This window comes from Neolamprologus multifasciatus, chromosome 7, assembly GCF_963576455.1.
Source record: "Neolamprologus multifasciatus chromosome 7, fNeoMul1.2, whole genome shotgun sequence".
Classification (NCBI taxonomy): domain Eukaryota; kingdom Metazoa; phylum Chordata; class Actinopteri; order Cichliformes; family Cichlidae; genus Neolamprologus; species Neolamprologus multifasciatus.
This window is the reverse complement of record NC_140445.1, coordinates 51,580,015-51,607,793: the sequence shown is the minus strand read 5'-3', so window position 1 is coordinate 51,607,793 and position 27,779 is coordinate 51,580,015. Positions and strand designations below refer to the sequence as shown.

The following is a 27,779-nucleotide window of genomic DNA, read 5'->3' as shown; positions in this document are numbered from 1 at the left end:
CCAGGAGTACCCACCCTTTTTTTAAAATTATGTCAGACTGTAAAGTGTGTTTCTAGCTGATCTTCCGACACTTAATATGTATTAATTTATTTGTATGTTACTCTCAGGCTGGGCTTAGGCAGCTTGTGAGCTGGGATCTGGACACTGAATGGGCAGAGTTTGTCCAGTTCTACCTGCGGGTGGGTGGAGACTGGGCGGAGTGTAACCAGGCAGACAGCAGGGAGGAAGGAGTTCTCCTGCAGTACAGCAATGATGGAGGCATCAGCTGGGGCCTCATTGCTGAGATGTACTTTACTGACTTCACCAAGCCTCGGTGAGAAACCTGCAGAGGAAGAAAGGAGGACAGAGCTCATGAAGTGTTTGTTGGATGTCTTATAGGAAAAGAAACATGTGTAACCTGTCTCCCCTCTTTTGCAGCTTTGTGCATTACGAGCTTCCCTTGACCTCTAAAACCCCCTCCACAAGGTTTCGTTGGTGGCAGCCTCTTCACTCGGGGGAAGGCTATGACCAGTGGGCAATCGATGATGTCATAATTTTGTCAGAGAGGGAGAAACACATCATCCCTATGGCTAATCCTACTCTGCCGCAGGTCAGGAATCATCTTAAGGAGTTATTCTAGTAACTTGTAATTTGTGCTGTGAACTTGTATAGCAGCTATGGCTTATTCTTAATATGGGAATTTTATTTGGTGTACTAGAACATGTCAGCCATGCTGACATAGAACAGTTATGAACTCTTAAAAATCTAAATAAAAAAGACTTCCATTTATCTTTTTATAAATCCTTTTTCCTTCAAAAAAAATATTAGCACAAAACAGAAAAATAAATCTGGTATCTTCTGTTTCTGAAGAACTTCTACGAGAAACCAGCATTCGACTACCCCCTGAACCAGATGAGTGTCTGGCTGATGCTAGGTAATGAAGGCATGGAGAGAGAAAACAACAACAGCTTCTGTGCCCCAACTCCCTCTGCTATGGTTTTCGGGCGCTCTGATGGGGACAGGGTGGCTGTCACCAGGGACCTGGCTCTGCGCCCTGGCTACACCCTCCAGTTTAAAGTAGGTGGAAACTACAGAAAGTAAAAATGTAAAAGTTGGATGACATTAAGAAAGACATTTCAGGACACAGTGGTGGGTTGCAAAGTGGCTTGTAGCGAAGTACCCACTGTAGGAATGTTAAACCAACTTAAAGCAAATGTGAGATTTCCTAAGATGTGCAATTTTTCCCCTCTACTCCATCCATGCCAGCTGAACATCGGCTGTGAATCAGAGTTCAGTGCTTCTGCACCAGTGCTGCTGCAGTACTCCCATGATGCTGGTCGCACCTGGGCCCTGGTGAGAGAGGGCTGTTACCCAGGCACCCCGGGGGCTGGGGTCTGTGAGGGCAGCGGTCGTGAGCTGAGAGAACCAGCTGTCTACAACACTGGAGATTATGAACAGTGGACCAGGGTCACTGTGGTTATACCACGTAATGTTGCAGCCAGGTAACTATGGTAACAGGCATGTAATTTGAGATGCAAAGCTGTACTACTGGGTTTTTTTTTTTCTTTGGGGGGGTTGGGAAGAGGGGGGGTGATTTGTTTTAACATATTTTTAGACTGAAAATATTTGAGAATATTGAAAACTCCAATTGAAATGGCTTCACCTGCCTAATTTTCTAGTAAAACGAGGTTCCGGTGGTTCCAGGAGAGTAGTGTGTACAGAGATGCTCCACCCTTTGCTCTGGATGGGGTCTACATCTCTGAGCCCTGTCCAAACCACTGTGGAGGACATGGTGATTGCATCTCTGGAGTCTGCTTCTGTGATATGGGATACACAGGTAAGGTAGAATTATAGAAAGGAAATTAAAAGAAAGGAAAGACAAATAAATTTTGGGGCTTTTTTTTTGTTTATTTAAACTTTATTGTCTTCATATTTTTCACAGTGGAGCAGGATAGTTGTGTCCCGTCTGTGGCCAGTCCCACAGAGCTCACTGAGGGCTTTGAGGGGAAACTGAGCCCACTTTGGCAGAGTCTCAGCGGGGGACACATTGGAGGAGGCTGTGGCATCATTGGTGAGGGCAAGGCCCTTTACTTTAGCAGTCCTGGAAGGAGAGAAGCACGTACAGTTCCTCTAGACACCACCAACACACGGTGAGAGGAAAACTACAAATCCCTTTAATAATAATAATGGATTGCATTTATATAGCGCTTTTCGGGGCCCTCAAAGTGCTTTACAATTCCACTATTCGTTCACTCTCACATTCACACACTGGTGGAGGCAGCTACAGTTGTAGCCACAGCTGCCCTGGGGCAGACTGACAGAAGCGAGGCTGCCATATCGCGCCATCGGCCCCTCACCAGTAGGTGGTAGGTGAAGTGTCTTGCCCAAGGACACAACGACTGAGACTGTCCGAGCCGGAGGACATGCCAGAGGACACGTCGGCATGTTGGCAGTTCGTCTTGTAACCTTCCGGTTACAAGACGAACTGCCAACTCTTTGAGCCTCGATCGCCCTTTAACCCTTTATCACCCAAGAATCGAACAGGCCGCCTGGACTAATTTTCTAATTTTAGCTGTAAAATTACAAAATAATTCTCATCTTTCAGGACCGATGGTTGAAAAAAAGAAGGGGCTAAACACTCAAGACAGTTTAATGTGTAAAAATATTGGAATATGAAATTCACTTTTCTTAATCTTTGCATACAGGTTGGTTCAATTCTACATCCGAATTGGCAGCAAGAGTTTAGGACCCACTTGCACCAGGCCTCGCTCCCGCAATGAAGGTAATTTTCAATCCACAGAAGCCATATGTCAGTGCTTCATGTGTTGTGTTGAGGCCCTCTGCTGGATCCACCTGGCTTGTCCTTAACAGTGCAGTCTGTAGAGAGAGCAACTCCACATCTGCTCTGATCACTTTACCACCAGCCTGTCTCCATCTGTTCCTTCTTGCTCAGTCTTTGATCAGCCTTGTGATCCAACCAGAGCTGTGCAGCTACAGATCTGATCTCTGCTATCTGTTCTGTCCATCAGCCAGCACACTGTGCATTTTTAGCCTGCAGCATTGCCAAAGGTTCAGTTTGTTCATTTCTGCTGTGTCAGATCCAACACTGCCGGCCTCCTAAACAGTTTGTCTGTTATCCTCAGGGCTGCCATTACATTATTTTGTGTTTCATTCATTTAAAAGGATCCATTCACTTTCTTGTGTGCTTTAGGTGTCATTGTCCAGTTTTCCACCAACAATGGCGTCCAGTGGCAGTTCCTAAGGGAACTGGATTTTAGTTCCTTCTTGGAGCCCCAGGTAGTGACCATTGAGCTGCCACCTCCAGCAAAGACCTCCTATACAGTGTTCCGGTGGTGGCAACCACAGCAAGGTTAGTGTGCTGACTCAGGAAAACACAGCACAAAACTGCCATATTATTAGAGAAGAAATTTGATTGGTTGATTTCTTTTTCATTTTCATTTTTTGTCCCCTTTGTTGTAGGGAAACACTCTGCCCAGTGGGCTCTGGATGATGTTCTGATTGGTATGAACGACAGCTCTAGGACAGGTTTTCACGACAAGTTCGACGGCACAACCCCACTGAGGCACAACTGGTACCGCATTCAGGGTGGGGAGGTGACCGTGGACTGTTTGTCTTTGGACACGGCTCTTACCTTCAACTCTGAGGCCATTGACAGTGAGTCACTCTATCGTAGTGCCAGTCCTAAGCACATACACACATTTAGTTGGAGAAACAGTCTTATGATTGCAGAGTTGTTGTTTTAATTGGAAGACTGTGTAAGAAACTGTATGCATGTTAAAAGGAGACTTAAGCAGCTGCTACACCAACTTTGTCAAGTCTTTGTCAAACGCTTTGAAGCTGCTGTGTTTGTAGTGCGAATATTTCAAAGTGCGTGAATGCAAAGCAAAAGAGCTGCACTACTCAGTTGCACAAGAAGAAATGGAAAGACGTTGAAATATTAAACAACTGGAACGCGTATAGTACACATTGTGATTACGATTAAGCTCATCCAATATAACGCGGACTTACTGAACATTCCTACTCACAAGTGCCTCAAACAAGCCACACAAGTAGCAGTGCAGGGACATCACAGCATATTTTATACACAACAGACTGAAATTGAATCACCCATTTACTGTGGCGCCATGGGTCCTGCATTATTAATGAGCGCAAACCTGATTGAACATCCTGCCTATTATTTATGCTTGCACCATGCTGTGAGCGGATTTACACGTAGCAGATTTACAAATAGTACATTACAACTGGGCCATTCATTACACGGCCACAGCAAGAGCAATTTGGCAACGCATCTATAAACATAAAGCTCCCGTGTGCCTGTGCGAACACATGAAACACTGATTGTCAAGCTCTTTTCTCAAAACATGGCCATGTTTCATCATTTACCTATTGGAATTTTTACATAAGTAATCTTTATACAATATGATAACCAAATATAATTCACAACATTTTGACATTTACAGACACTGACTAAAATTAGTATAAGGAACTGGATGCATGTAACGTTGTTCTTATACTATGCTTACAGAGAAACCCAGATATGCAGAAAGCTGGGACTTTGAGGTCACAGGCTCTTCATTCCTGCAGTTTGAGCTGAGCATGGGCTGCAGTAAGTCCACCTCTTTTTCCCACGGTGTGCGACTGGAGTACTCCATAGACTGTGGTCGCCACTGGTCTCTCATCACACCAGAGTGTGTGCCCCCAGCCATCGGCTGTGCTGGATATACTCAGAGTTCCATCTATACATCAACGCAGTACAAACACTGGAGGAGGATCACCGTCTACCTGCCTAGTGCAGCTAAGTATGTGTTTTTATGTTCTAAAACACAGTAGAGAGAGTTGCTGTATTTTTCTTAAGCTACTCTTCTGAGCTACAAACTCTTGGATCTCAGTTCCCCTAGAACTCGCTTCCGCTGGATTCAGACCCATTTTACCCCCGGAGCAGAAGGATGGGCTCTAGATAATGTGCTACTTGCTCCTGGCTGCCCCTGGATGTGCTCTGGACATGGTCTTTGTGACAACGGGCACTGTGTGTATGTAAAAGCTTGCTTTTCTACACAGTTCATTCATTTAAAGTCGCTCTTTTTACAGAGATGCAAATCCTTCTTAACTTTCTGTTTTCTCCTGTGCTCACACAGGTGTGACAAGGGTTATGGAGGGGCGCACTGTGTGCCTTTGTCCCCACTGCCATCTGTGCTAAGAGAGGACTTTAATGAGAACTTGCAACAGGAAACCTGGCCTGAAGTTTATGGAGCCGAGAGGGGAACTCTGAGCGGAGAGCCTCTTAAGTCTGGCACTGCTCTTATTTTCAAAGGGGTAGGCATCCTAAACACCATGCAGAGAAGAGCCAGCTGAATCAAACAGATACAGCTTGAACTCTTCAGATCACTGACATTTCCGAACTGACCAACAACAAACTTGTTTGTTTGCAGGATGGTCTGCGAATGATTGTGTCCCGGGATCTTGACTGCACGAGTACTCTCTATATCCAGTTTTCCTTCAAATTCATCACTAAAGGTACTGCAAAACTCACTTTTATAGCTACATTTTTGTAAACAACAAATTAAAGTCATATGAGTATAACAGTACATCCTTTTGGGTCTCTCTAGGTGTGCCAGAGCGCTCACACTCAGTGCTGCTGCAGTACTCTGTGAATGGAGGAATCAGCTGGCTGCTTTTAGATGAGTTTTACTTCCCAGCTTCAACTGACACTCTCTTCCTTCACCTGCCACTGCCAGCCAGCGCTCAGACCAACGCCACTCGGTTCAGACTCTGGCAACCCTACAACAGCGGTGAGTATGAAACCACCACTTTCATGCTTAGATGTTGCTCATCCATATTCACTTGTATTACAACTATTGTTCTAACATTTGCTTTCCCACTTGGAAGGTCAAATTTCCAGATTGAGTGTTTAATCTCCACAATATTATCCCCTTTAGGCAAGAAGGAGGAGGTGTGGGTGATAGATGATCTCATCATTGATGGCAGCTCGTTGCACAACCCCCCAGTGGTGATAGACAGTTTTGAGGAAGGCCCCAATGAGTCCAACTGGCTTTTCTCTCCAGGGGGAAACACTGGTCTCTACTGCCCCTACCAGAAGACTGGCCTGTAAGAACTTGTTGACAATGACACTGTCATTCGTGACTGTGTTTGGGTTTTTGCTTCATCTGTGCTTTCATTGATGATGAAACATGCAAAATATAATTTTACCCTTAAATGTGATTGATGCAGGGAGGAGGATGAGTCAGCTATGGTGTTTGTCTCCAGTGAGCTTGGAGAGCACTCTATTACCACCAGAGATATTGATGTAAATGAGAACACGATCATCCAGTTTGAGGTACACTGACTTCTTGATCAAAGCAACGGTCGTAAATCTCACAGTAAAAACAAATAAATCCTGGCTTGTCATCTTCACTCATGTTGTTTGTATGTGTCTCTCCAGATTAATGTGGGCTGCACAGCTGAAAGCTCCTCTGCTTACCCCGTGCGTCTTGAGTTCTCACGGGACTTTGGTGCCACGTGGCACCTCTTGGTTCCACTGTGTGCAGGCGGACCACAGCCCTCCTCACTTTGCTCCACAGAGCTTCACCCTGCCAGTATCTATTTCCCTGGCACTACTCAGGGCTGGAGAAAGGAGGTAATTCAGTTTGGCAAACTCCGCCTCTGTGGGTAAGGACTATAACGGTTTAAATACATAACAATTTGACTATACGTATACTGTTCCTTAACAAGTTTCTTGCAGCATGCAGTCTGTTTATGTCTGTCTCTCTGCCTCATTAATCCTTAGTTTTCTTTTTTATTTCATAGGTCAGTGAGGTTCCGCTGGTATCAAGGTTTCTTCTCAACTGGTTCTTCTCCTCCAACATGGGCCCTAGACAACATCTACATTGGCCCACAGTGTCAGGACATGTGTAATGGTCATGGAGCCTGTGTGGGTGGTAGTCACTGTGTATGTGACCCTGGCTACTCTGGACCTGACTGCTCTGTGCCTGACACCCCCAATCCTGACTTCCTTAAAGAGGACTTTGAAGGTACAACAACATATAGAAGCATATTAAATCTTATATTTAAATTTAGATTCTAATTATGGATCCAAGTCATCAGAAGTCAAGTTTATACTTTTATGGCTGCTTGAATTCACCTTCTGTCACCATGTGAAATAGCATGTGAGCATTTTGGGGGGGTTATTTCATTCACTGTAGTGAAAATTAGTTAATTCCAGAACATTTTAAAGCATTATTTTTCCACTTTTTTACTCTTGTTATGTTAATTATGTTTCATGCATTCATGTTGTTTGCAAAAACGTTTTGTATGTTTGTAAATTCTACACACTTTCCACTTCCTCTTTTGTAGGGGGAGCCGCTGAGCACTTCAGACTCCTGAGCGGTGGAAAACCATCCAGGAAGTGTGGCATCATGTCAAGTGGGAACCACCTGTTCTTCAGTGAGGATGGCCTACGCATGTTGGTCACCGATGACATGGACCTGTCAAATGCCAGGTATACCTACATCTGGACCAAAGAATGAATGCAATAAACATTTATGTGTTTTTTTTCCAAATAACTGATCTAAGCCATTTTTTGATGAGTGGGTGATTAATTTTTCTAAGGACTTACATGATGAACTGGGACTGTTGTGGAGGGCCCCACCAACAGGCTGAACTCAGTTTTTCTCATTATTAATTTTATGTCCTTATAAGGTTAGTGGTCCAGCCCTCCAAAACAGTCATCATGCAAGTCCTTAGGAAAATGAATCACCCTTTCCTGCATTCTTTGAATCGAGCTGAATCTCATACGTTGATTGTTGGGCTCTTCAGGTTTGTTCAGTTCTTCCTGCGCCTCGGTTGTGGTAAAGCACCACCGGACCCCCGTTCTCAGCCAGTCCTGCTGCAGTTCTCTGTGGATGGAGGTCTGACCTGGGGACTCCTGCAGGAATTCCTCTTCAGCAACAGCAGTAATCAGGCTCGTCTGGTTGCCCTGGAGATCCCACTGCGTGCCCGCACCACGTCCACTCGCCTCCGGTGGTGGCAACCTTCTGAAAATGGACACTTTTACAGCCCGTGGGTCATTGATCAGGTACATTGATAATCATCCAAACAGCCATTCATCAAGTGTTTCAATCATTTATAATTAAATACTGGTTTGAAAAAAGATTATTATCTATCTAAACTATCTTAAACCTTTTAATTTACTTTTTATTCCTTCCTTGTTTGCATTGACCATGCAAACATTTGCTTTTTTTTAATCCATAGGTGGTGGTAGGTGGCAGTGCCAGTGGCTGGGGACCACTAGAAGATGATTTCTCCTCAATCGATGGACGTTCATGGCTCCTCCACCCAGGAGGGACCCGAATGCCTGTTTGTGGCTCAGACGGACCCGCTTTTGCTTTTATTGAGAAGTCCAACACACGCTATGCCGTCACCACTGACATCAGTCTGGGTCAAGATGCATTTATCCAGTTTGACTTTTCTGCCTCCTGCTCAGTCACAAACTCCTGCTACTGTAAGTACTATTAATAAAGCCATTATTGGTGCAGTATTAAAAGAAAATAAGTGGAGTAAAGAAATTAACCTCTTTGGTTTCTCTGCAGCTGTAGAGTTAGAATATTCCCTGGATCTTGGTTTGACCTGGCAGCCTGTGGTCAGAGACTGCCTGCCCACAAGCCCCGACTGCTCTTCGTACACTCTGCAGCGACTTCTGGTTTCTGATATCTATAACAAGTGGGGTCGTGTCACCCTGCCTATCCCGTCATATGCCAGGTCAGCGCAGGCTGGTTCTTTTATTCAGAAACAGGAACAAATGTATCATCATAAATCTACAACATTCTCTTGCGTTTGAGGGGGAAAAGAAGTGGCTGTGCTGTAACAGTTACACTACGATCTAATTCAGATGAGTCGCATTTGAAATAACAGGTGAAAAAGATAGATCCAGTTTAGCATCTATATGTGCCAACTCATCACTCCCAACAGGCATAATATGCAGAGTAATTGGGGTTTGATCGCTTCCATGAGTGGATGCAGTTAAAGCAGCAGGGAACAATGGAGCAGCAGCACTGACATGACCGAAGGAGAGAAGAGAAATGTGCAGGTTAAATAGACTGCCAAATTAGGAAGTTGTTTTTGGTATATTACAGTACAGGACAGTGAGATGCGTTACAGTATGTGTTTGGTATACCCTGAGTTGTCTGCTTCAACTAGCTTGCATACGTTGCTCCAGTATGATTTATTCTGTTTTAAATTATGTGTATCTCCAACTTTAATTTATGTTGTTAGGTCTCCAGCAACAAGGTTCCGATGGTACCAGCAGGCTCCCTTTGACAAGCAGCAGACCTGGGCTCTGGACAACCTCTACATCGGAGATGGCTGCCCAGATATGTGCTCTGGACATGGGCGCTGCCAACAGAGCTCCTGCGTGTAAGTGCCAGCAGCAGAAGGTGTTCTGTCTAAAAGCAGAATCTGTATATAGAATAATATTTGGGCTGCTTTTATTTACTCATAATTGTATAGAAGGTGTTTTTGTTGCGATGTTTAACTCATCAAGTTCACTATGCTTTGAAAGCTAGCTTGTATTAGTATCTGCTGATCTGTGTCTGCAGATGTGACCCAGAGTGGGGTGGAGAATACTGCGATGAGCCCGTGGTCCCTCTGCCCTCCCAGCTGAAGGACAGTTTCAGTCGAGCTCCCTCGCTCAGTCACTGGCACGTACTCACTGGTGGGAAACTCAGCACTGTGTGTGGAGCTGTGGCTTCTGGAGCTGCTCTGCACTTCAGTGGGGTAAGTCTACAAAGCACCTTTGTTGTTCGAGTCTCCGTTTTCCTCATTGAATGATATAAAAACCATTACACAGTATGACCTGACACAAGCAAGGACTGCCTGTAAATCATCACCTGCAATAGCTTCTTTTTTTTCTTTTTAAGTGGCTCCACAAGTGTTGTGGGTTCACACACATTCACCAAACAAGTGAAAGCTTCAAGCAAAGGAGGAGATACAGATCATTTGGGGATTGTGTTAGGAAACATATAATATGCAGAGCTACCCACTGTGGTGACCCCTCATGAATAAGTGAGCTGAAAGCAGCTATACTACAGGGGGCAATGCACACAGGGGTGAACACAAGTAAATGTTCTCATTTGTGCAGACTGAAATCTTAGACAGACATGTCTCTTTCTGCACATTTTCTCTGTTTTGGTAATTCTCTGATTGTCTTTTTCTCCACTGGGTCATATTTTCATCTGAACTTTATCTGAACAGATTTTAAAGGTTAAGAAAAACAGTGCATAGAGGTGGCAAAAAAAATCCAACAAAGCATCAAAAACAAAGGAGAAACAGGGAACCATCAGAATAAAAAGAAGGGATAATGCAGGGACTGCAGGAGGAGATGAGATGACAACTGACAGAGACTGAAGAAGACAAATAGACTAAATTGATACAGGTTGAGAAGGGTAAGAAGGGACTGGTGGACAGAATCAGACACAAACAATGGAAAAAGGAAGAATTAGACACACAGTGGAGTAAAATAAAAATCTAAAACATGACAAAGATTGTGGCAGACTTTGCAGATGCAGTGCAGCAAACAGATGATTGAAAAACAAACCACAAAGTAACTATCTGTCAGCCTTTATGAGCAGCTGAAGTTTTCCCTAGACAATTAGAGCAGTCCTGTAAGTGAATATTTATTGGCTGATGTTAATCTGGGAGGAACACGGCCAGAGAAAAATCATGGGAACAGCTGTTTACATCTAACATTAGGATTTCTGATCGTTATTTACACCTCGTCATACTGCTTTTGTTATGTTCTGTAATTAAACAACAGATTGTGATTGATTGCATGCTGATTTTTGGATATTTATTTAAAAACGTCATCCGTTTAGAAACATGATTCCAAATATCCAAATGGCTCCAATTTCTTAATGTGTGCACAGAGCTGCAGCCGTCAGCTGGTAACAGTGGACCTGAACCTGACCAACGCCGAGTTCATCCAGTTCTATTTCATGTACGGCTGCATGGTCCCGCCGAGTAACCGCAACCAGGGCGTCCTTCTGGAGTACAGTTTGAATGGTGGCATCAACTGGCATCTGCTGACGGAAATCTTTTATGATCTGTACACCAAACCTGGGTATGTGTTGTTTTTTTGTTTTTTTTTACCTGCCTCCCATGGACATACCTGCTTGCACACAGCTGGAGAGAACCGGGATAGGTGTGAATGTCTTTATCTTATCATCTGTTCAGGTTTGTGAATGTGCTGCTGCCCCCTGCTGCCCGTCAGGAAGGAGTACGCGTGCGCTGGTGGCAGCCTCAGCATGACGGAGCAGACCACAGCGATTGGGCTCTAGATAACGTCCTCATCGCTGGCTCTGACCCGCGGGCACAGATCTCTGATACATTTGGAGGGGTGGCCTTGCCTAACCATGAGAGGGCTCCTGCTGATGGGACTTTAGGAAGGATAGGTCAGCTGAGCGAGCAGGAAGAAACGCCAATAGGTATTGTTCAATCAATCACTGCGTTTTTTATTTTTTTCTCCTCAGAAGCAACTTATGTTTTCTTCTCTTAACGTTCTTTGTTTTCAGTGAGCGATCACTGGTTGTTCTCAGAGGACTGCTCGGTGCAGCGCTTCTGTGGCTCTCCTGACGGGGTCATGGTGTGCGGAAATGCCGACGGTAGAGAGGTGTATGCTGTCACTCATGATATTGTTCCAGATAAGGGCTGGGTAATGCAGTTCAAGGTAACCACTGATTCTAAAGTAACCTGTCAAAACATTTGTTTTTTGCTCTACACCTTTTGAATCTCTGTTTGTTAATGTCTGTGTTTTCATTCAGATCGCTGTTGGCTGCAGTTTGCCAGAGCGTCACGCAGATCGGCAAGTTCACATTCAGTATTCAGTAGACTTTGGAGTGACCTGGAAGTACCTGGTCCCTCAGTGCCTGCCTGCTGACCCCCGCTGTGGTGGTCAGGTCTCCCAGCCGTCAGTCTTCTTCCCCACTAATGGCTGGAAGAGGGTAGCCTATCCTCTGCCTGAAAGTCTGGCTGACACGTAAGTCATTTCACATCAACAATGCCACCGGAGCTGCATGTTTAACTGCAGCACCATCACATACAGTTCTGAATAAGTTACATTACTGTTGCTGAAAATTGTATGCATGTTACTCAACAAGTCTATCTTGTCTTTTTCTTAAGTGCGGTGCGGTTCCGCTTTTACCAGCAGCACTCAGACATTCAGTGGGCTGTGGAGAACTTTTACATCGGGCCAGCGTGTGACGGTCACTGCGGGGGGCACGGAGACTGTCTGGATCAGCGCTGTCTCTGTGATCCAGGATTCACTGGACCAAACTGCTACGCTAGCACTGCTCTGAAGGTAGCTTTGATACATGTTTTTTTCCTCCCGGGAAAGACAGACTAGAAAAAAAGAAGCAGGTCGTGATTTAAATACATGTGTGTTTACCCTGTAGGCTACTCTAAAGGAGCGTTTTGACTGGGAAGGGGCAACAGGTCCTCAGTGGCAGGTGCTGGAGGGTGGTAAGCCCTGTACGGACTGTGGTGTGTTGGTAGAGGGGACAGCCCTGTATTTCGGTGGGGCTGATGCCAGACAGGTTGTCACTGTTGATCTGGATTTACGGGGAGCCAAGTCAGTATTTAACTTCTTTCAATGACAGCTTTAAGTTACAAGAAGAGCAGTTTTATTTTTAAATCCGTGTTTATTTTTTGCAGGTTTGTGGAATACTGGGCGAGGATTGGAAGTGAAGATAACATGACCATGTGCCACCGTCCAACTTGTCGTAAAGAGGGAGTGCTGCTGGATTACTCTACTGATGGAGGTGGAGTCACTGTGTGTTTTTTCCTTTTTTTGTTCCTCTTTTATCTGTTTTTGGTCTTTAAATGTCTCATTCTGCCTTTAATTCTTCTTCAGGTGTGTCCTGGACGCTGCTGCACGAGATGGACTATCTGAAGTATGTGTCGGTGAGAAGAGACTACATTGTGCTGCCCGAAGGAGCCCTAACCAATGCTACTCGCCTGCGCTGGTGGCAGCCTTTTACCATTTCCTCTGGCCTCGCCACCCCGAGCCTGGAAAGAGCTCAGTGGGCCATAGACAACATATTAGTGGGAGGGTCGGACATCAACCCATCCACCCTGCTCGACACGTTTGATGACGGTGAGCTTGTATGATTTTACGCGATTAGGTGCTAATATGGCATGACCAATGAGTAAATATGATGGAAACCACCTGTTTCTTTGCCCTTCGCTAGAGGGTGTTTCCCACGAGGAAAGCTGGAGCTTTTACCCTAATGCCGTTCGTACGGCAGGCTTCTGTGGAAATCCCTCTTTTCACCTGTACTGGCCCAACAAGAACCAAGATAAGACACACAACATCCTGGCCACTCGAGAGCTCATTGTGCAGCCTGGATATATCTTACAGTTCAAGGTACAGAACTGAAAGAATACTGTAATGTCGGTCTTTTATCTTACGTCTTTTAAGTCTTAGTTGGTGTCTTATACCTCTTGCTGTTGTAGATTGTTGTTGGTTGTGAGGCAGACACCTGTGAAGACCATCATTCTGTCCTGCTGCAGTACAGGAAGGATGCAAGGTAAGAATATCACAGCCTGATGCTAGTAATTAAATGTGTCCCATTTCCTGGTAGCTCTGGTATCTCGTAGGGTTGGGACTCCGCAGACACCCCACCATACAATATTATCATAATACTTCACTCACAATACAATTTTATTCTGATTTCTATCATTTTGCTATCTGCCGAGTTAGCAAAATGATAGGGTTGCTTCTTTTTTTCCCTTTCCCTTTGCTGCTTGTTTTAATATGATCAGACAGAAATCGGATGAGTTCAGTCCCCATCGAGTTGTGCTCATTGACAAAAACTCATTCAAACTGACGTCAACATGTCTGCATTCATAAATTAGACACCAATTATTTGTAGACATTGGACCATCTCTCTGAGAGTGACTGCAGTCAGTCCAAGTCAAACTGTGACTGTCTCCAGAAAGGTTGCCTCCTTTCAGGCAACTTCTAACTTCTGCAATCAAAAGTGGGAAATGTGCAGCACCCTCAAGCTCTGTGCCATCATTTAGTCACCAATAAAATTGCAATCAGTTGCAGGATGTCGAAAAATTCAAAAATTCTGTCCTATTTTTACTTGCACGACTGAGCTGTTTAGCATGCTTTTACATCAGGGGACACCTTTGTGTAGCTAAGCGTGTCTAGTGTTGGATCGGTAGAGTTGATTCAATGTAAGTTTGCTTTGCTAACATTATCTCAGTATTTGTTTTATTTTTAATTTATTAAATAAGAAAAACTATATTTTTGGGGTACCTGTATTAATCCAATATTGCCACACAAAATATTGCAACACCATGCTGTATGAATTTATTCCCCTCACTCCTATTATCTACTGTATATCGACTGTTTCCCTTCTTAGGTCTGACTCATGGCAGCTGGTGCAGTCAGAGTGCCTCCCTTCATCAGTTAACAACGTGGGCTGTTCCCCTTTCCAATTCCACGAATCCACAATCTATAGTCCAGTCAACAGCTCAACGTGGACCAGGGTCACTGTCCAGCTACCAGATCATGTCTCCTCAGGGTACACACTCTTTTTTTAAAGTGATACGTATCAACAGCTCTTTACATTGCAGTAGTATAAGGCTTTTGTGATTTATCATATATTTCCAGGGCTACTCAGTTCCGCTGGATTCAAAAGGATGGAACAGGAGAGCGGCAGAGCTGGGCAGTGGACCATGTTTACATCGGCGAGGCCTGCCCGGGGCTCTGCAGTGGCCACGGCTACTGTACTAGTGGAGTAGTCTGCATTTGTGATGAGGGGCACCATGGTATGTTCAGTATATTAGAGACACACGGCTTTTTTTTAATAATCAGTTCAATTGTTAAGCAGAAAAAGGCTCCGTGTGTAATATGATGTAGAAAAAGGTCAAAGGGACTAAATATTTGTCTCTTCCCCTCTGCTTCTGCTCACTCCAACAGGTGACGATTGCTCCCTCTCCAGCAGTGACCTGCCCAGCTCCATCAAGGACAACTTTGAATCAGGCAGCGTGTCTCAGGAGAGCTGGCAGCTGATCCAGGGTGGTGGAGTGGGCAGTGGATGTGGGCAGCTGTCACCGCACGCCCACGGAGACTCACTCTACTTTAATGGCTGTAAGATGAGGCAGGCAGTTACTAAACCGCTGGACCTCACTAGAGCTAGGTACAGGTACTACCAAAACATAAATAAACTCACTACATACAGATACAGGCCAATTTGCTTCAGTCAGAAGCCCAAAAAATTGTTTTTCCACAGAATACTCTGTTCTGTCAATCTTGGAAATGTCTTTTTTCTAATCTTTTTTTATTCCTTTCTTCTCTGCCTTTACAGTAAGATCATGTTTGTGCTGCAGATCGGCAGCGTGGCACAGACAGAAAGCTGTAACATAGCTTTAGATCAAGCTGACACGGTTGACCGGGCCGTGCTGCTACAATACAGCATCAATAATGGAGTCAGCTGGCATGTAATCGCCCAGCACCAGCCCAAAGACTTCATAAAGGCTCAGAGAGTTTCCTACAACATTCCTCTGTAAGTGATGCACACAAATCCAGAAACACATTGTTTTATACTCAGTTTAAATGAAGCTATCCTTCATTAATGCCTGATTTTTATAGGATTTTTTGTATTTGGCCTTTTAAATGTTTAACTAATACCGTGTGCTTTTTATTCCATCATTAATAAAGTGTAATGATTTTCTTAGTTTTAATAACCCTCCGCAGCAGCTAGTAAGTCATACAACATTCATGTTGAGTAATTCTTAATAACTACTATGCTCTAAAAAGTAAACGTTTCTGAGAAGTGGCTTTTAAATCATCTGGGAATTTTTAACTCTATTTATAACAAATGAATAGTTGAAAAAACTCTGTAAGGTAGTAAGTACAGTGTGTTTAATACACAGTTACCTGCGTGATAAATGCCATTAGGCTGGTGTAACACTGATATAAACCCTGACAAACGTGTTGCCCCTCACTGACACTTGAATCATTTCCATGATCTCTCCAGTGAGGCGAGGGTTAAAGGGGTGATGCTGCGATGGTGGCAGCCAAGACACGATGGTGCAGGACACGACCAGTGGGCGTTGGACCATGTGGAAGTAGTTCTGTGAGTACCCAATTCCCAGCTGGCATCTGGCTCTTTCCTACCCCCACCCAAACTGGCCCCCCACAGAGCCCTGATCTGCCCCCGACGCTACCTTTGACTCAGACTCAACTGTACAAATGGTTCCCTCTGCACTCCACCCTCGCACAGTGATCGAGTTAGCACACAGGTGTGCACTGATTGCCACCCACAACTAAACTCATGAGAAATCACTTTCTTTTATATGCTAATCGCAGCTTCTGGTGTCAGGCAATCAGGGCACAAAACCTACTGCAGCATGCTTTGCGGTGATGGATAATGTCTGTGGATGGCTGTTCTGTGTTCAGCAGATCAACGCCTGCTGTTAAGTCATCATATTTTCAGTGTTTTGTAGAATCTATGCATCTTCCACGCAAACAGGTTATCAATAATTTTTTTTTCCACTGAGTTGTCAAGAAGCAGTTACAACACATACACCGTGTGTCATTTATTTTTTCACTAAATCTCTTATTAATCACATGTTTACATATCCACCCTTGAGTTACCGTTACTATCGCCATTTTGCAGTTAAGTTATCTGTCCCTTGTTGCATCACTGTTGAGATGCTCTGTGAGGTCCTAAACACAGACTGTATATAAATGATGGATGTAGCCTACTGATCTGAGCCTACTGATCTTTTTTTTTTTTGTAATTCCCATCAGGAATTACTCTTTGTAATGGGTTTGTGGTCATACATGTACATATATGTGTGTATATCTGGGTTTCCAAGATGCATCCCTGCTGTCACCATTTTTCTCCATGGGATTTTTCTCTCACCAAAACTGGACAGTGGAAGATGAATTTTTGCAGGAACATAGGAGAGGTAGGATAGAATTTCACTTAGACAACACGAATGTATGGATACATCCTGCCTTATATGATGGCGGTGCTGTCATGGTGTGGGAGATATTTTCTTGGCATTTTGTGCCTCCTAGTATCAATTAAGCATTATTTAAATTCCACAGCCTACCTGAGTATTTGGCTGATCACGACCATCCCTTTATGACCAGAGTGGACCAATCTTCTAATTGCTGCTTCCACCAGTATAACATGCTATGTCACAGAGCTCACATCATCTCAAACTGGTTTCCAGAACTCTACAATGAGTTCACTGTACTTACATGGCCTCCACAGTCACCACATGGAATGGAAGATTTGCATCATGGATATGCAGCTGGTAAATGTGCAGCAACTGTGTGATGTTGTCATGTCAGTATAGACCCGTTGTTAAATCTATGCTATGTAGAATTAAGGCAGTTCTGAAGCCCAAAGGGGATCCAACCCAGTACTAGCTAGGTGTCCAGTGAGTTCACCAGTGCAGCTGCTCTCTGTGTTTGTGCTTTTATCACTAGGTCTTCTTTAATATATTATGCTTGTTTGTAAATTACAGTCTGACCTAAGGGACACTAGAAAATACGATGGGGTTTGCATCATTGCATGGCTAGCTTGAAGTTGGCAAGCCGCTACCTTGTGGGCTAGGAACACAATGCTCAGCTCAAGGCTTTAAAATGAGCAGGACTCAGCAAACTACTTTCAGTGCAGCTACATCCGTCTTTAACACGGTCTGTGGTTCTGAGATGATTCTTGTTGTGAATGGCACTCTATAAAAAAATGCAACTGAAATAATTCACATGTGGTACGGATGGGGAACAGGATCATTCTTGTCTTCCATGTAAAACAAAGGAAAGTGTGATGGCCACTTCACATCTATTAAAAAGTGTCTTTTTGTTCCGCTGTGAAATCACAGTCTGACCAGTCTTCTTTGTTTTTAGGTGTCACATCCATTTCATCTAAAAACGACATTACTGTATTTCTTTCTTTTAGGTAATGCGCTGTTCTTAAATTTGATTTCACTGAACTTGTGGATACTGAATCTTTTCACTGATTGTTTTTCTCTGTCTTTCATTCCCATTTTCTACATGTGTGTTACATTGTAGCTCATAACCTGGATGAGTCTGTTTTATCAAAGTGGAAGTCGATTCCAGCGTTTAAATCTAATGACAGGCTTTTTTTTTAATGGAGAAGTGGAGATTCTGCAGGGCACTGAAGATATCATGAACATGGTCTATAGCACATTGTTAAGCATGTTCAATACATTCTCTGCATGTTGTTCTGGGAAATTGCTTAAATTCCCTCACATGCAGGTGCTGATTGGTCATTCAGATGTGTAACCAAAGCATTTCAGATGGTGCATACAACAGCCATGTGGTTTCCAGATTATGCAAAGTTGCACACAAACGCAAATAATGACTCATACAGACACACACATTTATGCCTAACCTGAGCTGTCCCTGGTCTACATGGCCGCGACCTGTCCCACTCCCTCCTTTGCACTCGCTTGGTTTCAACAGTGTCTGCTGAAAGGAGTGACCGCGATCCTCACATTTTGCTCTGTTGTTTATTTCTCTCTGTTCACCACTCCTTCGCACATTCTCCTCTCAATCCTCCTGCTCAATCTTTTTCTTTTGCTTCACATGCTTTTCCTCCCTGCCTCCTTGCTCCCCTCACCTCACCGATGCCTTCGATCATGCGGTCATGCTCGCTCCTTTTGCTTGTGCCACATTTATATTCCTACCGTACTTCCGCATCTTCCTCCTCCTCTTTTCCTTTCTTCCCGTATTTCCCCTTTCTTTCCCTGTTTGTCTTACAATTTTGGCATACAATGGATGGATTACTGCTGTGTATCTTGCTCTCTTTCTTTACCTCTGCCTTTGGTTATATCTCCATCTTACATCTTTCTACTGTTTCCTCGCTTGTTCTGCCTACTCTTTTGTTCTCCATTTTCTTTCACGTTTTTTGTTTCCTTCCTCACTCTCTCTGTCTTTCCCACGCTTTCTTGTTTCTTCCTTGAACCTCTGACTATCTTTCTGCCTTCCTCTCTTCCTCCCTTCTCCCCACTTTGGGCCCCTCGCCTCCCCAGGCTTGGGCTCATACCCTCCCAGACCTTTCTACGAGACAGCAGTCCCTTCCTACTGCCTCTCCCCTCTCGCGCTCTAACCTCTGCTCTCTTCTGTATTCTGCTCCCTCTGGCATGGCTGTAGTGTCAGGTAAGTTCTCCGCCTCTTCCTGAATGCAGCCCCCTCCCTCATCCTCCTCCCAGCTCCTTTTGTTCTCCCTATTACACCGCAGACACCCTTGATTTCACATACACACCGCAGCCCTCGCCATCACCACCATGGTCATCTCCATGCCTTCTCCAACACGTAAGCCCCCACAGGCAGGTCAAAGGGCAGGTCAGCTGCTCACAGTGTTCAGCTGGAGGCTCACTGATAAAATGATCCAACACACAGTTTTTAAAAGACAGCTCTTAGCACAGGAAGTACAACAATATCCATGAAAATTCAGTGGATGGAGGGATAAAGAAATCCTGAACAGTGCTGGTAAATTTTCTGCTAACATGCATTTTTTTTTTTTAATATATAAATGGTTCGACACAAGGTCACAAAGGTTCCAAATAAAGCGGCTATGATTTGAATATGCAATCACTGCGGCATTTAAATGTAACAATTTACATGCACAGATGTCAATGGTAGTGTGTTTGTGTGTATATGTGTGATGTAATCCATCACTATACTTGTATCTGTCTGTTTTGTTCTTGCTGCCACCTCAACTACAGGCTGCTGTAGTGTTTTTTGACACGGCTGCTGATTCACAAGCAGACCTGAAAAAGATTACTGTTTGCTGTAGTTTATTTATTATCACACAAGCCTCAGCAGTGAATGACGATGTATCTTTTCTTCCATTCATACATCAGCATCAGTCGCAGTGCAGGGCATCTCACATCCTTATCCTCAAATGAACTCACAGTTGACCAGAGTTTCATTAGACTCCTCCGTCCTTGCATGGCTTTAACGGATCGACTGTCGCGATAGCCCTCCATCCTTTTTTTTTTTCACTCATGGCTTTCTGTCCGTCTGTCCGAGGACGACGACATCTAACTCTGAGCCAGGAGCTTCCTCCTCACTTCTTTCTGGTTTCCGACCACAAGTCAGAAACACACCAGCATGCACACGTGCTCTCAAACACACATATCGCTACCATTCGCCTGTACAGCATCAACCATCACACCCACTGGCACCATCTACCTACCTCGCCCTATCCTTCCTGCCCCCCTCCCTTCCCCCCTGCTTCGCAGAGGCCCCCCCTGCCTGCCCTGGCTGCACTCCTGGCTCACTGGCACCGCCCTGCTGGATGGAAGAGGCAATGAACAGGCTAAGCAAGAATGATCTACTGCAGCTTTTCTCTGTTACTTAGATTTAAAACCACCCGTTCCCGCTCACCACCCTGCACTTTATGGCTTTTTTTTAAAATAATTTTTTAAAATTCTTCTTATTTTGTTTCCTCTGACCTCAAACACTCAGTGTCAGAGTTTCTCCCTAGTATGTTTTAGTGTGTCTGTAGACTCCTGTGTCTTCTGTCTTGTCGTGTTACATTTGGTCTAGTCGATGGATACATGTAGCTAATTGTAGTGCCATATTCACCATCTAGCTGCCTCTCATTTGTGCAGAGTGTAATGAAATCGAGTAGCGCCACCCATTCTCTGAGCTGTGGGATCCATGCAAGCGTTGAGTGTTTGAGGTTGTGGTTGAAACGTGACTTAAAAAAAAAAATAGCCAGCATGACTCCGGATGTGAGAGAGTGCGGAAGCTGCATTCGGCCATTTGTGCGTGTGAGTGCATGGTTTCAAGTGCGTGCATGGGAATGTGTGATTTTTGCAGCAGCTCTTTACTCTGTCGCTAACGTTCACACCCCCTCCTCTTTCCCTCCCTCTGTTTTTTTTTTTTTTTTTACTGTCTTTGTATCCCTGCAGCACACGTAAACAGAACTACATGATGAACTTTGCCAGACAGACCGGCATGCGTCACTACTACAGCCGCAAGAGGCGGGCACTGCAGCGCCGTGCTTGAACCCAGCGAGTAGGGATTTCATCCTCTGACGTGCCAACCACACATCGACCTGCCACACACCATCCTTATTCTCATCCTGTTGAGACCCATCCAGTGGATTCCAGTCAGCCTTAGAGTTCCCTCGCCCATCTTTACCGACCCCTCTGCCACAAACACGGAACATCCAATCAGTTTACGCTCCAGCCAATCAAGGCCTTCCCAAACCCATGGGTCGGCAGGATTGAAACTCAGAAGGAAGGAGTGAAGAGGCTGTTTTGTTTACTTGTTCCCATGGGATGGTCGGGATTTCTAGTTGTTTTGTAATTGTTGCTGTGGTTCCTCCGATTCCCATTCCCACCTGCTCTACCCTTCCCTCTGGGTCCCAGCCCCCTCCCTCTACCCCTTCTTCACCTTCTCCCTTCTTTTCCTGCCGCACTGTGAAATTGAGAGATAATATATCACTGCTGAACTGACCAGCCGATTGCAGAGCAGCCTCCCAGTTCCACTGAGCCACCGGGTGGGAGGACCGCTCCACCGCTGCCAACAAGTACACCCGGAAAGAACGACTGCAATGATGATGCTGACCATTAGGAGGAGTGATGGTGATCAAGCCCCAAGAAGAAAAGAAAAAAAAGAAAAAACGAAAAGAAAAAGGAAAAAAAAAGTACTGTGTTCTTGCTGTTCTGTGTGTCTGTGGGTTCTTTTTTGTGATGAGTTGACTGTGGTGTTCTGTTCATTTGTTCGTTCGTTTTATACTAATTCATATGCTTTTAAGGGGGCGGGGTGGGGAGGGTCGGTTTGTGCTGGGTTCTGTTTCCTTTTCCTCGTTTATCCACATCGGGGCGGGGCGAGAAAAGCCCCGGCTCCACACGAAGAAGAAGCAAAAGAACGATTTGCAGACGACGGAAAGGAGAAAATATGGAGAGAGAAAAAAAAAGAAAAATAAAGACTGAACAGCAATTGTTTTTTTGTTTTTTTATCTTTTTTTTTTTTATATATGTTGGTTCCCGAAAAATACAGATATTTATGGTAAATGGTTCTTCACGTGACCTATTTAAGATGCACTGTGCGTGAAATCTGTATGTTTTTTCTAGTGTTAAGTTATTAGGCAGTCGAGTCAGGCTCTCGGACTGCATCATCTCCCCTCTTCCTTCACTTCCCTCTTCTCTTGTGCTGTTTTCCCCCACCCCATCCTCTCTCTGCTGATTTCTGATACCTGGAGGTGAGGCTCTATTAGTGTTGTTTTTTGAAGTCTGTGTAATATGGACCCTCTGCCCTCAGTGTAACTTCAGTATAGCAATCTCCTGTATATATATGTATATCCACTATGGGGAGACCCAGCAGCCTTATAAAAGGGAAATAAAGAACTGTCCAAACCTCATACTGTACACATTGCTTCAGCTGCTCTCTTTCATTCCTGCAAAATAAGCCTGGAATTTGTTTGCTTTAGACTTTCTCTCCTTTGTGGCTCTCACTCTCAGATCCCAACAAAGATTTAAAGCCATGTATGGGTGAATCTAAATTATCTATGGTGTACATATCAGTAGTAAAGAAAGATGCAAGTCAGTGAGTGGCTCCTAAATGTTTACTTAATTCAGTGATAGAACTCAATGGGATAAAGAAATCTCTGGAAACTGACACGTGAGAGTAGGAATCAGTTAATTTTTTTTGATTTTCTGTAAAATTATGACAATAAGAAAAATACAGAACATAACCATCCCTGCCCCATATCTGTGTGACTTTGTATGTGACAGAAGAGTGTGGGAAAACATTCAAAAGGCATCAAATTTGATAATTTATTCAAATATTTATTTATATATATTTATTTCAGAGAACTATAAAAACAAAGCACCTGTTTTAAAAAAAAAAAGAAAAAAAAAAGCCATTGATCCAAACGGGGTTGTAGTGGGCAGGAACCTGGCTGATGACGATGGGCAAGAGGTGGTGTACATCTTGGATATGTAGCCAAATTTAATAAGACATTTATGATAAAATTCTCTCTTTCACCTGAGTGCACACCTCAGTGTCTTCAGACTGGGTGTTCACCACATATCACTGCAGACCTTCAGCCTTACTCCAGGCTCAGGCTGCAGCAAGTCCAGCAAGTCCTCTGAGCATGTTCATCAAAGCGTCTGTATTCACAAACCATCACCGACCATCACCCACACTGTTACAAGTGCTAAAGTGAGACAGAGGGGTTCCAGTGCGATGTTCAGGCACGAGTTACAGTACGGCTGATCACAGCAGCTGTAGCTCACGGTGTAGGTTGTCCCCTTGAAGTGGACTTTTTGCTTCTGGCTGCAGTCTTTTTTTGCCATGCAACCCCTGGCTGACAGGACGCTGTGGTTGCCATGGAGGCCATCTGCCTTAAAGCACACCTTACTGGGAGGACACTCTGTCACAACAAACTCGGGTGTCTTGTCTTTCTCCAGCATGGGGCTGTAGAAGCAAAGCAAGTTGTCACAGAGCACAGAGGGAAGGAGGAAGTGAAGCCACAAACCAGTGATATGCAGGAGCTTCAACATGCTCAGGCTGCAAAGAAAAGACAAGCATCTGTTAAACTTTGGGTAAAACACATACTTAGTGGTACAGTGGTTTAGTTTTTGCAATCTACACCGAAAGGCCACTGGTAAAAAGAGATTTTAAATAGTTATTTCACTAAATCAACTGCATTTTTCTGTCTGGGTTGCAAAGCCATTTAAAAATTAGATTTATTTTATGCAAACCGACCAGTTAGTGGAAGTCTCTCAGCTGCAGAAATGTCTCCTTCTCCTAAATATAACTGGACTAAACAACACTTGTCTCCAGAGTGACTCTGGTCAGCACCGTGAACTTTCTCCAGGCACTCTAGCTTCCTCACACAGCTCAAGGACAAGCTCATTAGGTTAATAGGTGACTGCAAATTGGCTGCAGGTGTGAGAATGTGTGGTTATCCAGTCTCTCTGTGTTAACACTGCAACAGACTGGTGGCCTGTTCAGGGTGTACGCCCCCACCCCCACCCGCCTGGGATGAGCTCCAGCACCACCTGCAGTAAATAAGTGGACTGATGAAAAACTGATACTCTGATACTCAAAGTGCTAAAAAAAAAAAAAGAAAAACACCAAAAAACAAGAAAAACAAATTGAAAACCTCAGTACCAACATCTTCCCACAGTTTCATAGAAGCCATTTTTCCCCAACACCTCCAAACTGTAATGCTGTGCAGAGTGAAGCACCCCGTAAGAGGATTCATAAGTCACTGGCCCCTTAGCCGAACTTACATGTTAGTTAGCTGCAAGTTTCTATTGCTTGGTAAAGGCTGAATTTAGATACTATATTTACCACGTTAAATAGCTCACAGATAAAATGTCATAATGGGTCATAATTACTGGAAAGAAACATTGCTGCTGAATTTTTCTGTGATATTATTTTCATTAATGGAACAAAGTGAGTGCCATTTAAATCCATTATATTAAACAGATGGACAACATCTTCACAGCTATGATCTTTAAAACCGGTCAACTTGTACAGCTGTGCAGTAAGTATGAAATTTCACCATTTCTTGTATTGGTGTGAAGGATTTCCTCTGATAATCACATTCAGACTACTTCCAGCATTGACGATAAAATGCAGGCTCAATTTTAGTGTGAAGCTTCGCACAGTCTCATCTTGTCATTTAAGAGATTTTAAGTCCAGCCAAAACATTTCAGAGCTTCTCCTGCTGAACTCCAATCTCATCACTGACTCCAGCTGTACAGGCCACACCTTTGATTATACCTGCTTGTTAAATTCACACAGAGCAGCTACACCAATAGAAGCTTGATCGTGCCAGTGCTTTTATTTTTTTAAACATGTATATGGAAATAGGCATTACAGAAAGATGGTTGACAAGTCCATCTCTCTGGTGCATAAATACAAGTCACACAATACATCATACATTTAAAAAAAAAAAAAAAATTATACAAACTTTTTTTAAAGTAATGACTGAGATTTAGACATTTGACTGAATGCCTTTCATCTTCTGAAGATTTAAGTGCCAGTGGCTAACAGGACTCTCCCCAGTCTTCAACAATACAGGTAACCTAAGCATCAGTGACAGGTATTGTTGTTCTTGTGTTATTTGGACATGAATCCAAAGGCTCTTCCTTAAGACCATCTGTGTTCCCGACATGATCAACCTTTAATGCAATCAAATCCAGTAGCTTCTTCAGATTGCTGTCAGATTTGGGCGGGATGTTACACTGATTTTTACAGCAGCATGTGTAGCTGACATTGTATTTGACTCCCTGGTAAGAGATGACTTTATGGGAGCCACAGAGTTTACTGTCCACACAGCCCTGAGAAGACAAGATGTGGAAGAAGCCATAGTTGCCTCTGGAGATGGCGCAGCGCTGGTCGGGCATACACTGGCTGGTGGTTTGGGGGCAGGGCTTGCTTTTCTGCTGCAGAGGACAGTAGTAGCACAGCAGGCTATCTAGAGCCAGTGCTGGGAGGATCGCAGCTGAGACCAGCAGGATGGAGATCAAGAAGCAGCATGGACTAAACAGATGGAAGCCCAGACTAATGTGAATTCACACCAAAACAATACATACTGAAAGAATATTTCAATTAAAGGCATATATGTGCTGTTCACCTGGTCTTTCTTTGCGATCCCATCTTTTTCTGTAAAATCCCACCAAACGGGAAAACGTGTCCACTCAAGCAACCTTAAAACGCCAGCTTCTGATTGCTAATCAGAAACAGGTGTGTCTTTAATGTCATTGCGCACACATGTGAAAGAAGAAACACATGAATTCACACACCTTTCAAACTTTAAACTTCCAGTTTATTGCACAGGAATAACATTTGCTTTGTCCTTTAAAATAAAACTCACTTAAAAAAATAATTTCAGCTGAGGTAAAAAAAAAAAAGAGGCAGTGTTACATTGCCATCTGGTGTTTGCTTTAAGTCACGTTTCAACCACAACCTCTATATACACTTTGAATCCAGGCAACAAGCTGCTGCTGTGCAGCATGTACAGCAAATAAAGATTTATTTGCCTAAATTAGTTTCTTCTGAAATTTGTGATCATGTTGCGTAGCCAGAGGAAATGGTGAGCTGTGCCGCCTTGTACAAAGGTTCCTGTGAAGAAAATCAAATTCTACATAAGCTGAAATGGTCATTGCCACCCACATGTATGACAGGAAATGAGGGTACGAGTATGAAGTTGAAAATATGTAATCGAAGTGTTAAAACTTATGTGACTGGTATGTGACTGTACTTCAGTGAATCATACACAGGGGTACTGAAGGTGACATTTTAAAGTACGAATCAGATGTAGTTGGTTCTTATATAGCACTTTTCTACTCTGCTTAAACACTTAAAGAACTTTATACTATAAGCCTCATCCACAATAGTAATTGTTTCCCTACGCTTACGCGTTTTCTATCTAATGTTCACACTTAAATGAGTACATCAGGAGGACTTTGCAGTTCAGTATCGTTCCCATGGATTCTTTGCAAGATACTGGAGCAGCTAAGGATTTAACCCACCAACCTTGGAACTGGTAGACAACCCATGCTACCTCATGGATCACAGCCCCCACAAAAGTAATTGGCAGAAATAGGTAGCCCGAGAATGAGAAAGGGAGCACATGCACAGTTCAAACAGATTCAAATAGAAGTATTAACCAGTCAAAGCAAATCAGTAGACAATAAATGACAGACGCCGCTAGCTGCAGAAAAAAACAGCTGAAGAATAACTTACAGTTCAAATTGTTAGCAAGATGCTAACATGGTAACAAATGATACAAGAGCTGTTGTATGTGACTGATTATAGAAATTTACCAATGAACATGGACAGGTGTAGTTTTAAAAGGCCCTGTATAGGTGTATTTGTAGCTGTAGCTCTGGAGGTAGTGAATGTTATCTACTAATCAGAAGGTTGGTGGTTTAATCCCTGGCTGCTCCAGTCTGCATGCCAAGGAGTGCTTGGGCATGTTTCTAAATCTCCAACATGCCATCATAAGTACTTAGATTGATGGAAACATTGTATTTGTATTAATGGTGTCCCTTTCATTATGTGGCTATCTGTTTCTATCCAGTTTAGGGTGCCTGTGGTTCTGGAGGTAGTGTGGGTTGTCTACCAGTGTCTAGGTTTGTGGTTCAAATCACAGGCTGTTCCATTGTCCTTAAAAGACTCCTTGGGAAAGATCCTTAAGTTCCTTCTGATGAGTTTATTAGAGTGTGAATGTTAGAAAGCACATCTGCATAGAAAAAAAATGCTGTTTTAATGAATGAGGTTTGTAGTATAAAGTGGTTTGAGTGCTCAAGTAGAGCAGAAAAGTGCTACATAACAACCAGTCGAGTTTATTGGACTCAATCTGCTTGAGCTCTTTTGTCCCATACTTTGTCAACTTTCTTTTGGTTGGCTGCCAATTGTAAACAGAAGCTTTAATACTGACCTCAAAGATTCTTAATGGTGACAGTACATAAATGAAAATCAAAACAAACATATAAAGTCTCGTTCTAACTCCTCTGAATCTACTAGAAGAATTTACCACTGCCACTATACATCCAATCAGTATGAGCACAACCAAAGGGATGAGTGAATAGTAACCAGGAAATACAGGTTTGCTGGATACTGGTGAAATATGGGGAGTTGTGTGGTTCGGATGCATTTCTTCCTGCCCCATCGTCCCTTTTATAGCAGCCGTCTGTGCTGTGCACCTGTGTGACACATTCAGTGCCGTGCCTCTGCTTTCATTCCCACAGAAAGACGCAAA

General features: G+C 43.8%; 3 protein-coding genes across 6 annotated transcripts in view; 1 reads left to right on the top strand and 2 right to left on the bottom strand.

The window, feature by feature from the left end:
* reln (reelin) overlaps positions 1-22,418 on the top strand; it is a 98,326-nt gene extending 75,908 nt beyond the window's left edge. The window contains exons 25-65 of one of the 4 annotated variants that reach the window (XM_085167709.1): positions 108-313; positions 418-589; positions 850-1,056; positions 1,246-1,481; positions 1,659-1,816; positions 1,922-2,129; positions 2,685-2,761; positions 3,191-3,349; positions 3,460-3,654; positions 4,526-4,799; positions 4,890-5,030; positions 5,136-5,313; positions 5,430-5,514; positions 5,607-5,789; positions 5,937-6,105; positions 6,229-6,334; positions 6,440-6,666; positions 6,805-7,028; positions 7,351-7,495; positions 7,813-8,071; positions 8,248-8,497; positions 8,586-8,754; positions 9,268-9,408; positions 9,591-9,768; positions 10,917-11,110; positions 11,224-11,474; positions 11,562-11,716; positions 11,811-12,025; positions 12,169-12,346; positions 12,441-12,616; positions 12,700-12,806; positions 12,899-13,141; positions 13,236-13,411; positions 13,501-13,574; positions 14,418-14,579; positions 14,669-14,826; positions 14,978-15,197; positions 15,366-15,563; positions 16,038-16,136; positions 19,072-19,198; positions 20,962-22,418. In XM_085167709.1, coding sequence (XP_085023835.1) covers positions 108-313; positions 418-589; positions 850-1,056; positions 1,246-1,481; positions 1,659-1,816; positions 1,922-2,129; positions 2,685-2,761; positions 3,191-3,349; positions 3,460-3,654; positions 4,526-4,799; positions 4,890-5,030; positions 5,136-5,313; positions 5,430-5,514; positions 5,607-5,789; positions 5,937-6,105; positions 6,229-6,334; positions 6,440-6,666; positions 6,805-7,028; positions 7,351-7,495; positions 7,813-8,071; positions 8,248-8,497; positions 8,586-8,754; positions 9,268-9,408; positions 9,591-9,768; positions 10,917-11,110; positions 11,224-11,474; positions 11,562-11,716; positions 11,811-12,025; positions 12,169-12,346; positions 12,441-12,616; positions 12,700-12,806; positions 12,899-13,141; positions 13,236-13,411; positions 13,501-13,574; positions 14,418-14,579; positions 14,669-14,826; positions 14,978-15,197; positions 15,366-15,563; positions 16,038-16,136; positions 19,072-19,192 — 7,074 coding nt within the window. In that variant the 3' untranslated portion in view covers positions 19,193-19,198; positions 20,962-22,418. Of the gene's footprint in view, positions 1-107; positions 314-417; positions 590-849; positions 1,057-1,245; positions 1,482-1,658; positions 1,817-1,921; positions 2,130-2,684; positions 2,762-3,190; positions 3,350-3,459; positions 3,655-4,525; positions 4,800-4,889; positions 5,031-5,135; positions 5,314-5,429; positions 5,515-5,606; positions 5,790-5,936; positions 6,106-6,228; positions 6,335-6,439; positions 6,667-6,804; positions 7,029-7,350; positions 7,496-7,812; positions 8,072-8,247; positions 8,498-8,585; positions 8,755-9,267; positions 9,409-9,590; positions 9,769-10,916; positions 11,111-11,223; positions 11,475-11,561; positions 11,717-11,810; positions 12,026-12,168; positions 12,347-12,440; positions 12,617-12,699; positions 12,807-12,898; positions 13,142-13,235; positions 13,412-13,500; positions 13,575-14,417; positions 14,580-14,668; positions 14,827-14,977; positions 15,204-15,365; positions 15,564-16,037; positions 16,137-19,071; positions 19,199-20,961 lie in introns of all 4 variants that reach the window. The other 3 variants (XM_085167707.1, XM_085167711.1, XM_085167710.1) reach the window with 3 other exon arrangements.
* Positions 22,419-22,901: 483 nt separating this feature from the next.
* LOC146515308 (protein Bouncer-like) lies at positions 22,902-23,562 on the bottom strand. The gene has a single exon (XM_085167755.1). The coding sequence runs from the start codon at positions 23,560-23,562 to the stop codon at positions 23,176-23,178; it is 387 nt and encodes a 128-aa protein (XP_085023881.1). The 3' UTR covers positions 22,902-23,175.
* A 1,402-nt stretch (positions 23,563-24,964) lies between these two features.
* On the bottom strand, positions 24,965-25,757 carry LOC146515307 (protein Bouncer-like). The gene is made up of 2 exons (XM_085167754.1): positions 25,650-25,757; positions 24,965-25,555 (listed from the first exon to the last, which is right to left on the bottom strand). The coding sequence occupies exons 1-2, from the start codon at positions 25,670-25,672 to the stop codon at positions 25,099-25,101; spliced, it is 480 nt and encodes a 159-aa protein (XP_085023880.1). The 5' UTR covers positions 25,673-25,757; the 3' UTR covers positions 24,965-25,098.
* Positions 25,758-27,779: the final 2,022 nt, after the last annotated feature.

Coding starts and splice junctions, on each gene's coding strand:
- LOC146515307 (XM_085167754.1), bottom strand. CDS start 25,672: ATGGGATCGCAAAGAAAGACCAG. Junction 25,556..25,649: donor GGATCGCAAAGAAAGACCAG/GTGAACAGCACA, acceptor CCATCTGTTTAG/TCCATGCTGCTTCTTGATCT.
- LOC146515308 (XM_085167755.1), bottom strand. CDS start 23,562: ATGTTGAAGCTCCTGCATATCACTGGTTTGTGGCTTCACTTCCTCCTT.